We start from the raw sequence: 15,904 nt of genomic DNA, 5'->3' as shown, positions 1-15,904 counted from the left end.
CTTCCATTCTGGATTGTAAAACTGACCTTGAATTTTATTATGGGGACAATCCTGACACCCCAATTAATTAATGGAATATGATGGGCAAGAGGCAGATGAATGGGCTCAGTTGGTGTTAAGATTGTGGTCTCAACACTCACATGGACTAGAGAATGGAGTGACCCAGAGCTGGGAGAGTAGAGTTGTTTTCCAGTGGGCCTGAAAGACAAAGCTAAAGTCCAGAGGCAAGAGGCCTCCATCCAGAATTCAGAAAGCATACACAGCTCTAGAAGTCTAGAAGGCAGTATCATTGTCTAGGTGATTTCTGTGTTAGGCAGTGTTTTCCAGAGAGAAGAGAGAGAAACAAGTCAATGAAACTCATATATGTATCAGAAATAAATTTATATCATGAAAGCATTTCTTTATCAAGCAGTCCAGCCTAACTGAAGTCCATGCATCCAGTGCTACCCAGAGGCCCCATCAGACTCATGCAGCTGCCAGTGGAGGAAGCAGAGAGCAAAGCAGGCAGCTGAGAGAGCAGAGACTGGAGAGTGCGGAATCATGAAAATCCAAGGTGAGCAGGAGCAATTCAGGACACCGCAGTTGGCAGGTTTAGCAATTCATAAGGACTGGGAACTCTGTGGGATACAAATCGCAGAGCCAGATATGTAATCCTGGCAAACAGAAAGGGAAGAGGGGCAAGAGAGATAATAGCTCAGTGACACTTGGATCAAAAGGCCATACTTGCTAGAAAACATCATCGAGCTGTATCTTATTTGGCGGTGGGACTCTACCCCTACCTTCACACAGGTACCATCGAATTCACATATAATTAGACTATCACAATGTCAGAGAACAGATGATAATTTTCATACCTCAAGTGCTAATGTAATGTGTTCTGTCAGGTTTCGAACTTAATTCCCATGATATTTTCCTCCAATTTTTCCAATTTAAGTGAAACCATATGGAATTTTTTCCTTCCTACCATTGGGCTTTGGGAACAGACAACTTGTAGTCTCAGTCCCATTGGCTTACAGATTAAAAGTAATTTTTGACCCAGAACCCATATTTGATTTAGATCATTCATATGGTGAGATGCTAGATTTGTCGCTAATTTAAGATTGTTACGGTGATGTGACAGAATCAGTGTGCATGCATTTCCTGTGTCAGGACATGCATCTGGGAAAAAAGAAGGAAAGGGCTGGATTGTATCATGTGTCCCAGAAGAATGTGTGCTTGTAGCTCTACACCCCTTTGGAAATTGAGTGGTTTTCTCATCGTAATGAAACAGGATTTGTATTGGTCTATCTTGAGCCAATGAATTTAGACATATGAAACAAATACTTAGACATATAAAATATTAAATGCCCATGGAAAAAGAAAAAATGACAAACTACAAAAAAAGTCTCTAACAAATAGAAGTTCAAAGAGATGAGGAACATCTATGAGAATTCGCAGAGAAACAAAATTTATCCTTAGAGCTGGCACCATGACTTTGGATTTCTAGCCTCTGAAACTGTGTGGAAGAGCCCTGGTGGGTCGTGGTTATGCAGAGGGCTGCTAACTTGGAGGTCAGCAATTAGAAGCCCCAGCAGCTCCTCAGGGGAAAGATGATGCTTTCTACTCCTGGAAAGATTTTCAGTCTCCGGAACCCACAGTGGCAGGTGCACCCTGCTCTGTAGTGTCTCCATGAGTCAAAATCAACTTGATGGCACTGAGTTTGGTTAAACTGTGATGAAATCAATGTATGTTCGCTAAAGCTAGGCCCTTGTGGTGGTTCTCTTAGAGCAGCCTTTAATAATGAAGACAATGTGTAAGATTTTTGCAAGCTCATATGTTCTATACTTTTACACTTACTACAGTTCCCAAGTGAGAAAGAAGCCTGAAGTACTTCATCGTCTGTGTTCACATGCAGTTCCTAGGAATGATGGATCATGCCAACTACACAGGGATCCATAATTTCATCCTTGCTGGTTTCACTGCTACTGGAAATATGCGACCTCTTGCCGTCATGGGGACCCTATGCATCTATTTCCTCACCCTGGCAGGGAACCTGTTCATCATTGTCCTGGTGAAAGCAGATTCTGGGCTGTCCACACCCATGTACTTCTTCATCAGTGTCCTCTCCTTCTTGGAGATCTGGTATATCAGCACCACGGTACCCACACTGCTGCATACCCTGCTCCATGGGAAATTACCCATCTCATCTGTGGTGTGTTTCATCCAGCTGTATGTCTTCCATTCCTTGGGCATGACTGAGTGCTACCTGCTAGGGGTGATGGCCTGGGACCGCTACCTTGCCATTTGTCGCCCACTCCATTACCATGCACTGATGAGCAGACAGGTCCAACTATGGCTGGCAGTGGCATCCTGGGTGGCTGGCTTCTCAGCAGCACTTGTACCAGCCAGCCTCACAGCCACTCTTCCCTTCTGCTGGAAAGAGGTGGCCCATTACTTTTGTGATCTGGCACCTCTAATGCGATTGGCATGTGTGGACACAAGTTGGCATACTCAAGTCCATAAGACAGTGATTGGAGCGATCAATATTTGTGACCTTTTAATCATTTTGATGCTCTATGGGGGGATCCTGAGAGCTGTAATGAAGTTGCCCTCAGCAGCAAGTCGTGCCAAGGCCTTCTCTACCTGCTCCTCTCACATGACTGTAGTGACGCTCTTCTTTGGCTCTGCCTTCATTGTCTATGTTGGACCCCCCGAGATCCGAGCTGATGGCAAAGACAAGCTTATTGCTTTAGTTTATGCTCTTTTTACCCCTTTCTTCAACCCTATAATTTATACCCTTCGTAACAAAGAGGTGAAAGAGGCTATGAAGAGAGTCGCTCAAAAGTTTAGGACTGTGTGTTAAAGCGAACTTGAAGTCCTCTAGGGTCATTAATCATCCACTAAGTAACTGGAAAAAATCAATTCATTGGTGAGAAATGTGTAAGGAGATTAGTTATAATGAAGACATGATTAGACTAGGTTCAAGTCTCAGATTAGACCAACAAATAATAGTTTATGACTTATTTGAGCAAACGCCATCTGCAACTAAGTTAATGCCATCAGGAGAGCATTGGATTTAATTTTTGAGTTAGGGTTGAGTGAGGAAATGTATGAAGTCCTTCGGTCCAAACCCCTCTGTCTCAGATCCATGTGAACTCAGGAGGAAGGGAATGACTTAACTAAGGTTTCATGACAAGTTGGAAGTGGGCTGGAAACAGCATGACATCCACCTTTTCAAACTCCTAAACTCAGTTCTTTTCACTACCTCACTGGACTAAAAGTTCCATTGTTTTGTGAAGTCAGAAGCCTGCAACTCTTGTGCCCTACACCCTGCCCCTGCATCCAAGAGTATCAACCAGCAGAAGCAGATGGAAATCTCATTACATTGAGTCATGGTCTTCCTTTGTTGGCCTATCTTTCCCATCTATTGACTCTTATTACCGCACATCTCTAGTGAACATGGCCTACTATTTTACACAGCTTCCTTGACAGACTTTCTGCCTGAGGATTCATTCCTACCATTCTGTTCTTTCCATTTTCACTTCTAGAAGTAAGACTAGACTCTGTACCTCACAGAATAATTAAATAATCCCTCATATACTCATGCCATTGTACAGTTGAATGTTTTGTATAAAGCTTCTCATTAAATCTCCATGGCTGAGAATTAAGATGTCATTCCAAAATCAACGAAGCAGAGTTTCAACTGAATACACTCTTATCTAACTAAAAAACAGAAAAGATGGTATTTCTAAAATGAAAGAGTATCTGGTATTATGAAACCTTCGTTCTCATTACTATTCCTGTTAATTACAGCTTTTTTACATTCCAGGTAAGCCCAGGATTCAGACCGTATATGAATATATGAGCTTTTCACTAAAATGAGATTTCACTTAAATGTGGACTAGAAATGGAAATGATTTTGAACATTACATATAAAGCAAGAGATATATGCATATCATGCTAAGTAAGTTTTGGAAGAGTATTTTTTGTTTCATGGTCATACAGTTGTAAAAATCTTCTCTATATTGTGAGGACACGTTCTTGAATGCTTTTGAACAAGGATTTTGTTGTTGTTGTTGTTGTTAGGAACTGTTGAGTTGGTTCATATTCATAGTGACATTATGTAAAACAGAACCAAACGCCGTCTGGTCCTGCATCGTCTTCAAATGCTTTATGCTTAAGGTCATTTTTGCAACCACGGTGCCAATCTATCTTGCTGATGGACCTCCTCTATTTCACTGCCCATCTACCGTCCATCATGTCTTTCCCCAAGGACTAGTCTCTCCTGACAACATGTCCAAAATAAGTGAGCTGAAGTATAAGTATTGTTTGCTTTAAGGAGCATTTTGCCTGTGTGTCTTCCAAGGCAGATTTGTTTGCTCTTTTGGCAATCAGTCAATGTTATTTTGAATATTCTAAGCCAGCATCATAATTCATATGCATCAAATCTTCATTGGTCTGCCTTATTCAATGTCCAACTCTCTCATGCATATGAGATGATTAGGTGTTTCTGGGTCTTCTTCCAAATACAGGGAAATAGATCCATTGTGGAAAATTAACACTCATAAAATCAGTTGGAATCATCTTAGTAAAGCCTTACTCATAACAGTGTGTGTTTGCATGTGTGTGTCCTAGACGTGTGAAATCAACAGGTTGCAGATATAGCTTCGCACTTTGTGAAACAAAGCCTCACAGTGATTAAAAAGCAAGCTCAAGTTTGAAAATCTTTGATGTAATTTCATAGTTGAATTTGGAAAGAGAGATTATAAATAACAAGCCTGTATCTTCCTGTTTTAATCAGCCATCCTACTATATCTGTATGTTCTTTTCTGCCTTCATTTGTAGTGAAAAAGGCTTTCCAAGTGGAGGAAGTCTGATATTCAGTTATGTTTTGTAATTCCGTGGGAGAAGCATGTACAAAATTAACACATAGAGAGATATCATAGTGAGATGTTTTAAATTATATCCTGAGTAATTAATATACCAAGCACATAAATCATGAGCAAATACATAGCCATCATTATAAACAAAATAATTAAGGAAATTTACCTCATGAAGGCATATAGAACACACAGTGGCTCCCAGCATACATAGAATTAATCAGACACTAGGCTATAAGACATGGCTCAAAATAGTTAAGAGAATTCATACGTAGGCCATAGTTTCTAATCCTGATTTAATTAAACTGGAAATAACTAATATAATTTTAAAATGTTTATTAAAAACAAAACAAATACAGAGTTGCTGGAGAGATGATTCTGACTCACGGTCACCCATGTTTTTCAGAGTGGAACTTGTGCACACTGTGGTTTTCTTGGTTGTGAACTTACGCAAGCAGTTCACCAGGTATTTCTAGCATGGTGTCATGGATGGCCAGCAACTTTAACAGCTGAGTCCAAACAATGTGTGCTCTAAATCACTGTTTCAAGAAATCAAAGGAGATATACATGCCATACTCATGTGTAGGATGATTTAACATATGTAACACCTTATAAACAAGGGAAGCTATTTATAGATATAACACAATCCCAATTCAAATTCCAGCAATAGTCTTTAAGAGATAAACAAATAATTGCTAAACCTACATGAAAAGGAAAAGGACCTTAGATAAACAGAGAAGAACAAAGTCAGAATGCTTATACTTTCTTCTCCAGTGACTGGTCTCTCCCAACAATATGTCCAAAGTATGGAAGATGAAGTCTTGCTCTTGCCTCGAAGGAGCACTCTGACCTCCCTTTTTCCAAGACAGATTAGTTTGTCCTTTTAGCTGTCGATATTTTCAATATTCTTCTCTGGCTTCACAATGCACTGATTCTTCCTCCATTTTCTTTATTATCTGTCCAACTTTCACATGCACTTGAAGCAATGGAAATTATCATTCCCTGGATAAGGAGAACTTTGGTATTCAAGGTAACATCCTTGCTCTTCAATACTCTAAAGAGGTCTTGTGCAGTTGATTTACCTAATCCAACACATCTAAAAATCTTGTGAAAACCTTTGAAATATTGTCATATGCTGAAGGTCTGCTTTCTTAACTTGACACTACAGCAGGGATTCCTACCTGTCTCCCTTGCTAAATCCTGGATTCCGTGTAAGAAAATAGGGCCTTATTCTTTTCATTTTTCCTATTCTAATACAGGATTAATGATAAGTGAGCACTCGGAAGTGATAAGGGATGACATGAATAAAATAAAATTTCCTGAGCTGAACAAGGCAGATACTTGGTAACTTCCAACTTTTATTTTTCCTTTTTATGCTTCTAGTAATTCTGAAACACCTCCCTTCTCTTTTGTATAGACTTTTTAATCTTTAGTATATGTTACAAAGTTGATTTGGTTTTTGTAAGCACAGCAATTGTGATATAAACATTTAATATCAAGCAATGATGCCATATAATTGACACATAAATCCTAGGAGTATTCTGTAGTAGATGAGGTCTTATACTATCTACCAATGTGTCTGCAAATGAGGGGAATGTTGTCATTGAGGATTTGGGGGAAACAGTAACTGTGTGAAATGAGAGTTGCAGCCATACATCCTGGAGAGACAGTGGTTTCAGATGAAGAAGAACCTAAAATCAAGGTCAGAAACGATTGCATCTCTAACTGTGCAAATATATGACAATTTTTACTCTAAGAGATGTTTTTCTAGTACCAAACTCTCCAGTGACCCAGAGAAGGCAAAGTCCATAGGAATGTCCATCAGAGCATAAGAAGGAGGGCTGGACAATTGGGAAAAGTCTGCTATATACCCTGAGCCCTGAACCTGGGTGGGGTTGGAGGTGTTTAAACCCTGACTCCAGGCAACTGAGACTGTGATGGGACAGAGAGAAGAGAAACAAAAGTAAAAATATAGCTGAGCCTCGTCCCTGCTTATGCTGCTGGAGAGGTTTAAACCTTGCCTTGAGGCAGCAGCAAACTGTGACTGGGTTCCAATAAAGCCCCTGTGCAGGCTCCAATTATCCTGGCTCTGGCTGAGACAGTGGTGGGGCTAAGGTCAATCCTAGCCAGCCTCCATTTTGGTAAGCCAAGAGCTCCAACTGCACCAAACCCAGTGGACCTGTGCCTACTTATCTTTATGAGGCTCCTCCTGCAACCAGCAAAGTGCAAGCTCCCTCTTAGTAACTCCTCTGTGCTGATTTCTGAGAAGTCCCTCTGGTATGTGGTACTCGGTTGCCATCTTCCCAAAAGTCCATGTAAATTTTTAAATCATGGCAATGATATACACTGCAAAACACTCTCCAATTCAACTTCAGCATGTATAATTCAGTGCCATTGATTACACTCTTCATGCTATACAATAATCATTGATACCCGTTTCCAAATCATTCCACCCAATTAACCAAAACTCAATGTACCTTCAGCAAAAACTCTTCCTCTTTCACTCATTGTCACTATTGATCAAGTGTGCTTTCTTTTATTTTTTAGTATTTTTCTTAATAGAATGTTCACATATCATACCCTTCTATACTCAAGTTGCTTTTTAAAGGACTTGTATATACACCATCACAATCAGTTGTAGTGCTTCATTCCTCTTCTTGAATTCACTGTTTCTTCCCCAATTTCCCTCACGCTCCTATCCCTGGTCACTGATAAACCATTGCAACAGTTATTGCAATGGCCACTCCTTCTCTGCTTCATAACCTGGGAGACCTAACAGATACAGTAAAACATCAAAATGAAAGAGAAAGAAGAAAATAATAATAGTGTAAAGATAAAAATAAAGATGAAGAGATTGTGATAAGAGTTGTATGAGCTCCCAATAAAATGATAAAAAAGAAAGCAAGAAAAGACCCCCAAGAGTATTAAGAAAGCCAGAGAAGGAATTTCTAACATGGAACAAGCAAAAAATATTTGAGCCTATTGCAATTTCACGTTACATCAGGAGTTTAATTGACAGTATCATATTATACCATGGTTCAATCCACCATAATCAAGTTTACAATCATGTCTGTCTTTTAATAGCTTTCCTGTGTGTACTTATAATTCTTTATGCAATATCCAGTAAATTTAAATATTCTGACATATAAGCTTCCATATTATATACTTTATTTTTGCTTTTGTTTTACTTAATAAGAAATCTTGGAGAGTTTTCCAATTGCCTTAGAGACAGTTCCTTGTCATTTTAAACTACAGCTGCCTCATATTCCTATTTTCAATTCAAATGAAGCAAAGAAAGAAATGTCCAAACTATTCATTGTGGGGTCCATTCTGAATCCAAGTGCACCCACATTTTTCAGAGTGGACCTGTGGGATGTATTTTCAGTGTTTTCAATCTTCTGAGGTATCTCTGGGTGAACTAACACTTTACAATTAGTAGTCAAGAGTTTTAACCATTTGGGCCACCCAAGGATTCTTTGTTAATCTCACCAGTCCATAATTAAGAAGGATTCTTGGGTTGTTTCCATTTTGGGATATTAAAAACAGAATACAGTAAGTTTCCTGTAGACATCATTTCAAATACATGGATATAAACTCCCTGAAGGTAGATGCCTGGCTGATAGTGCACCTGAACATAACTTTCAGTAAATACTGCTAAATTGTCTTCAAAAGGAATTACACCATCTAGTGCTCCCATCAGCACTAGATGTGTGTGTCCCCAGATCAATCGCACATTCCCAAACTTTTGAAGCTGTGTAGATCTGCAAGTTGAGAAGCAGTATCATTATAGTTTTAAGTTGCAAATTTATCTTATTATTAGCAGCAGTGAAAATTTTCTGTTTGTTTCAAAAATATTTCACTTTACATAATTGATAATGTGGGGTCAGCTTCCCAAACAGTACCATAAACAATTTAAGAGAAAAGAATATGTTTTATGCATCTAATTATCCCTAGTTTTCAACATAAGAGAACTTGATGGTCTGGGCCATAAACAGTTTTAAATAAATATAATAAATTAATTAATATATAAATGAGATTTCTTTATTTATAATAAAGTAATAGCTGTGCTCACTTATTTTAGATATACATAATATAATTTATTCATAACCTTTGAATCATTGAACAATATATATATATATATATATATATATATATATCAATAGTAAGTAAATTTTACTTCATAATATTAGAGCCCTTCTTTGGATATTGGTCCTGTATTTAAAAAAAATTATTGGGGCGCTTACAGCTCTTACTACATACATTGTGTCAAGTGTATTTTTACATAGGTTGCAATCATCATTTTCAAAACATTTTCTTTCAACTTGAGTCTTTGGTATCGGCTCCACATTTTTCCCTCCCTCCCCCTCCCTCCATTACCCTCTCACCTTCCGGAACCCTTGATAATTTATAAATTATAAATGTGCTGAAGAAAGCTGATGGTGCCCAGCTATGAAAAGACATAGCATCTGGAGTCTTAAAGGCTTGAAGTTAAATAAGCATCTATTTCACTGAGGGCCTTCCTCTTTTTTACTGACCTTTTACTTTAAAATTATAGAATCCTTCTACAAGAATTGTATGGTCTCTTTTGATAACACACACAAAGTACATGGGATAAAATTTCACCATCCTCATGTCCAAAGAGAGCTATGGCTCTACTTATTCCTAGACATATTTTTCAGTCTTCTGGTATCCTAGGGTATGTTCAATATTCCTTGCTAGTACAGTAATTCAAAGGTATTAATTCTTTGATATTTCTTCATTGTCCAGATTTTTTACACAACTGGAATTCCACATAAAATGAAAAAAATCATGGTGTACCTTAATCCTCAGAGTAATATCTATGCTTTCTAATACCTATAAAAGTTCTGCAGCACATTTTCCCAGTGTAATGTGTCATTTGATTTCTTTACTTCTGGTTTCATCAGCATTGATTATGGATCCAAGTAAAATGGAATTTTTCACAACCATTATCTTTTTTCCATTTGTCATGATATTTTTATTGATTCTTTCTTGAGTTTGTGTTTTCTTTTTATTAAGTTGTAATCTATTATGAAGGCTATGTTCTATGATATTCGTCAGTGAACGCTTCAAATCCTGTTCACTTTCAGCAAACAATGACTATGTGTCAAAATAAATATCAATATAAAAATGATTACTTTGTAAACAACAGCAGTACACATTTGCATAAAATATATAAATATGGGTCTATATAGAAAAATGAAATAACGTTGTAAATGAGGAGTCTTTGGATATAGAGAGATTTAGAGAAAGGGTAGTTTCAACTGCTCATCCTGGAGAAAAGAAAGGTATTTCAAATAACATAGGATATAGGGTTCAGTGGTTAGATTACATTAAAATACCTATCCAAGTCCTCAAGTTTTATTTTAGTTCATCTTCCCAAAAAAAAAAGTCACTCTAAATACTGAAGTACAGTAATATTCACATAAGAAAAAACATTTCATTTTACTCATAATTTTCCAGCTCCCACTGAACAGTTCCACCTGTTGCAGTTTTATTTCAGAAGGTTCGATGTATGCCTTCATTTACTGTGATCAACTTGCTAATCCTTGGTATTGTCTCCTCATCTTAAATTTAATTTGGCATCTATTTGTTCCCAAACTTTGATGCTGCAAAACAATAATTCATTTGGATTTGTGAATGAGTCAGATGTTTATTTCTATTACATAAATGATTTTTTTCTCTCATTTTCCTGAATCTCGGAGCTCCGAGGAGGTCGGTGAGTGGGGACAGTTGGGAACGGAGTAGGGGTTTACCCATTCCCAAGACTGCTCAGACCCAGAGGTGTACTCCAAACCATCAGCAGTGCTCTGTGTGGATGCCTGTGGGCCCTTGTGCAGTGCTTGGGTGCCTGCTCTGCCAGGACCAGCGCCAAAGGGCAGCCAGGTTCAAGGCAGAGTGTTTACCTTGGCGCTACACGCAAAACTTCCACTCAGTAACCCCACCCCGGCTCAGGGTGCCCAGGGTCCATTTGTGTGCTCCAACTGGCATATGTCCCACCCCCTGCAGATTGGGCCCCATCGGGGCACCCCTCATGGTCCAGCAGGCCAGGCTCTCACCCCTTCTTCCAGGAGGCATGCGGGGTTCCACAGCCAGGCGGAAGGCAGAGGCGGTGGTCCTGCATTAGTGCTCCAAGCAAACCACCAATCAGACCTACCCGCACACTCAGAGGTCTCAGCCCAGAGGTGCCCGCCCTGTCACTGCAATCCTTGCAGATCCGCCAGCCATTCCCCTCCCTGACCCTCCTCTCCTCCCTCTCCCATACAAGAACATGCTCTCCTCTAGACACACACACACACACACACACACACACGCAGGGGTTCTCATACTGCCAACCCACTTCAGGCCTGCCAGGCAGTGGACACAAGTCTGGCAGAAGCATCTGCAGCTGTGACACAGGGACCCAAGCCTTTATGGCTTTCTCACTGCATTTTCCCTTATCCCTGCTCACTCTGTCCCACCCTTTGTGCTCCAAGTGGTGGATCTGCACACCAGTCATGGCCCCTATCCTAACTGCCTATCTAAGGGAAGTGCCCCTAGCCAGAAACAGATCACCCAATCCCCAACCCATCTCCTAAACATGCTCCCCTGCACTGGAGTCAACACTTTCTATCAGAGCACAGCATGCACAGCTGCAAACAGCCCTTAAAGAGAATTAATGGTGATTGGAACACAAATCATACACCAAGGCGAGAGGGAATCCCCAGCAGGAAAAAGGTGAAAAGCAACCCCGCGAGGCAATTGGTTAAAGGCAGCCAACTGAAATACCAACACCAACCTCCCCAAGAGAGAGCGTAGGGCTCTGATACATGCACGAAAATGGCACCAAGTTCCAACAAATCAACCAAAACCCAGCAAGCTGCTTCCACAGTTTCAAAAAGAAACGAGAGACAAAATCTAATGCCAGAGGACCACCTGGACCTAACAGCAGTCATAGAAAAGGCAGAGGTTACTTCCCACAGAAAGAAATGTTCAGAATGCTGCTTGGAGTCATAAAGGACATGAGGGAAGCATTACAAAGAAAGGATGAAATGATAGAGAAAATAATGGCCATGCACTAAAGGGAAGTACGGGAGTTAAGGGAGGGGAGAGATAACAAAAACTAATAGTAAACTCATGGAATTTGCCCAGAGAATGGAGGAGGCAGAGAACCACACCAGTGACCTAGAGGATTCGCAAGCGGGAATTAATAAACATGACAAAAAGTCTAACAAGTCCATCAGAGAAGTTGAATAAAACCTCAGAGTTATGTCTGACGCTATGAGAAAGAACAACATCAGGATTTTTGGCATGTCAGAGGAATGCACATCAAGGAAGCCAACATCCAAAATAGCGATGGAGTTCTTGGAGGAAAACTTCCCTAACTTAATGAACGAAAACCAGGAAACTACCCAGGAGGTAAAAAGAATGCCAGTTGGACTGAATCCCAAGAACTCACCAAGACATGTAGTTGTTGAATTATCCAACTATGAGGAAAGGGGGGAAATTATGACAGTAGCTAGGAAAAAATTGGCAATCACATATAAATGCAAACAGATAAGAATATGCTCAGAGCTGTCAGCAGACACTAGGATGAAGAGGAGACAGTGGAGCAGCATGTTCCAAAAATTGCAGGAAATAACGCAAACCCAAGAATACTCTATCCAGCCAAATTATCTATCAAAATTAATGGAGAAGTGAAAGTCTTCCTGGACAAGTAAAGCCTCAAAGAATATGCTAAAAGGAGACCAGCACTGCAAAAGATCCTTGCTAACCCAGTATGGGCAGACGAACAACACTCACCAAGCACATACAAGAGACCGCCACACAAAGCAACTCTACCCAGAGACCACCAAAAGAAAATCAGCTCCCACAATAAAACTAGCTCAACAACGGAAAGAAGGCAAGAATGAACCACAAACACACATATTCACAACTCATGGAAAAGAAATGGAGGTAGCAAAACACCCAACACAAGAGAGATAAAATGACATCACAGGGTCCACAGATAGATGTAATAACTCTGAATATTAATGGTTTAAAATCCGGGCTTAAGAAACAGATACTAATAGACTGGCTTGGAAAACACAACCCCTTGATCTACTCCCTACAGGAGACACATCTTAACATTACAGACAAAAATAGGCTGATAATCAAAGGTCGGAGAATAACATAGCAGGCAAACTACAATTCAAAAAAAAAGCATGGGTTTCAATGCTAATCTCAGATAAAATTGACGTCAAAGTGCAAACCATAAAAAGAGATAAGGATGGACACTATATAATGCTCAAGGGAACATTACATAAAGAAACAATAAACATTCTAAACATTTACTCATCAAACAAGCATCCAGCAGAATATGTCAAGCAAACATTCCAAAGCATGAAAAAAGAAATCACAGCCTCTACAATTATAGTAGGTGAATTCAAAACACCGTTCTCTGAGAAAGATAGATCACTCGGAAAGAAACTCAACAAGGAGACTAAAGATCTAAACAATACAATTAGACACTTTGACCTGATAGCTATCTACAGAGCTCTCCACCCAAACAAAAAAGAATTCACATGCTATTCAAGCCCACATGGTACATTCATGAAAATAGACCACATGTAGGGCATGAGTCAAAACTTCATAAATTCAAGCACATTGATATCACACAGAACACTCTCTGGCCACTGTGCCATAAGATTGGAAATAAACAAAAAGAAGATAGGGAAATCAAGGTCAAACCATTGCAAAGAGAGTGTACTGCCTCAGATCAGAGATGAAATTAGGACATTTCTAGAAACCAACAAGAATGAAAGCACGACATACCAAAACTTATGGGACACAGCAAAGGCAGTCATCAGAGGAAGTCTCATAGCATTACATGTACACATAAAAAGGGAGAAGAGGCTTATGATTGATACACTGGCACAAAATTTGCAGCAACTAAAGCAGACTCGGCAAGAAAATCCAACTAACAGTAAAAGAAAGAAATAATAAGAATTAGATCTGAGATTCAGGAGAGAGAAAATAAGAAAACTATGGAGTAAAAAAAAAATCAATGCTGCTAATAGTTGGTTCTTCAAATGAATAAATCAAATTGACAAACCTCTTGTGAATTTGACCAAAGAAAGGAAGGATCACATTTCAACAGCAGGGCTGAGGGCTGAAAGAAGGAATATTACAAAGGACTATAATGAAATCAAAAGGATAATTACACAGTGCTATGAAGGACTGTACTCCAATGAATTAAAAAACTTGGAAGACATGGATGAATTCTTGGAAAAACAATCCCTCCCTAGATTATCCTCAATGATCATCAAGAACCTCAAACAGACCTATATCAATGGAAGAAATAGACAAAGCTATCAAATAATTACCAACCAAGAAGACACCGGGACCAGATGGATACACAGGTGAATTCTATCAAACATTCAGGGAAGAACAGATACCAACCCTACCAAAACTCTTTCAAACCATAGAAAAAATTGCTAACTCCCAAATTCCTTCTATGAAGCTAATATAACTCCGATACCTAAACCGGACAAGGATCCCACAAGAATTGAGAACTACAGACCAATTTACCTAATGAATATTGATGTAAAAATCCTTAACAAAATACTAGCCAACAAAATAAAAAGTATATAAAACAAATAATTCACTATGACCAAATGGGATTCATACTAGGGATGCAGGGATGGTTCAACATATGAAAGACCATTAGTATTATTCGTCACATTGAAATGAAAAAAAAATACAAGAACTACATGATAATATCAATAGATGCAGAAAATGAATTCAACAACATCCAACACCAATTCCTGTTTAAGACACTCAAGAAGATAGGAACGGAAGGAAAATTTCTCAATATAATACAAGCTATATATGAAAAACCAACAGCCAATGTAGGAGTCAATGGAGAAAAGACAAGATCAATTCTTCTGAAAAAAGGGGACTAGACAAGGATGTCCCTTGTCCCCACTCCTATTTAACATCATGTTGGAGGTCCTAGATAACAATATAAGGCAAAGAAAGGACATCAAAGGTATTCATCTGGGGAAGGAAGAAGGGAAACTATCTTTATTCACAGATGCTATGATTTTATATATGTAAAATTCTAAAAGTTCCACAAGAGGAGTCCTAGAAGCAATAGAGGAATATGGCAGAGTAGCCGGTTACAAGATCAACAAACAGAAGTCTATCGTGCTACTGTACTCATTGGACAAGGACACGGAAGAGGAGATCAAAAAGGGGGTACCCTTCACAATAGCCAAACACAAATTGAAATATCTAGGGACATACCTGACTCAAAAAACAATAGATCTGTATGAGGAAAACTATAAAACACTATTAAAAGAAACCAAGGGTGACCTCAACAAATTGAAGGAGATCCCATGCTCATGGATTGGCAGACACAATATTGTAAAGATGTCAATTCTACCCAAGGCACTATATAAGTTCAATGCTATCCCGATCCAAATTCCAGCATCTTTTTTCAAGAAGTTGGAAAAACAGATTATGAACTTCATATGGAGAGGGAAGAAAGCGAGAATTAGCAGAGAACTCCTCAGGAAGAAGGACAATGTCGGAGGACTTCCTTTACCCGACTTCAGCACCTATTATACCACCACAGTGGTCGAAACAGCAAAGTAATTGTATAATGATAGATATTCAGACCAATGGGAAAGGATAGAAACCCCAGAAATAAAATCATCAGCGTACAGACAACTGATCTTTGACAAGGGACCCAAAAATATCAAATGGGAAGCAGATGCCCTCTTCAATTCATGATGCTGAAAAAATGGATATGTAGCTACAGAAAAATGAAGCAAGACCCTTACCTTACTCCATACACAAGAATAAACTCAAGGTGGATCATGGATCTTGAGGTAAAACCCCGAACTATTAGGGCCATCAGTGAGGGAATTGGGACAAACCCGAGAACGCTGGCACAGGGATTATATAGGCTATCAGAAATCTGGAAGGACACCAACACAGAAGAGACACAAATTGACCAGTGGGACATGCTAAAAATAAAACACTTGTATATATCGAAAGAATTC

General features: G+C 39.2%; 1 protein-coding gene across 1 annotated transcript; it reads left to right on the top strand.

Annotated features, from left to right (window-relative positions):
* Nucleotides 1–1,906: 1,906 nt before the first annotated feature.
* On the top strand, nucleotides 1,907–2,842 carry LOC142438275 (olfactory receptor 6N2-like). The gene is made up of 2 exons (XM_075540776.1): nucleotides 1,907–2,137; nucleotides 2,207–2,842. Exons 1-2 carry the CDS (start codon nucleotides 1,907–1,909, stop codon nucleotides 2,840–2,842), a joined length of 867 nt encoding a protein of 288 aa, XP_075396891.1.
* The last annotated feature ends 13,062 nt before the right edge of the window (nucleotides 2,843–15,904 follow it).

This window comes from Tenrec ecaudatus, chromosome 1 (genome assembly GCF_050624435.1).
Source record: "Tenrec ecaudatus isolate mTenEca1 chromosome 1, mTenEca1.hap1, whole genome shotgun sequence".
NCBI lineage: Eukaryota > Metazoa > Chordata > Mammalia > Afrosoricida > Tenrecidae > Tenrec > Tenrec ecaudatus.
This window is presented reverse-complemented; position numbering and strand designations above follow the sequence as displayed.

Excerpts from the sequence above, each read along its gene's own strand:
- LOC142438275 (XM_075540776.1), top strand. The coding sequence starts at position 1,907 with ATGGATCATGCCAACTACACAGGGATCCATAATTTCATCCTTGCTGGT. Across the intron at positions 2,138-2,206 it reads TCTGGTATATCAGCACCACG|CTGTATGTCTTCCATTCCTT; the intron begins GTACCCACACTG and ends TGTTTCATCCAG.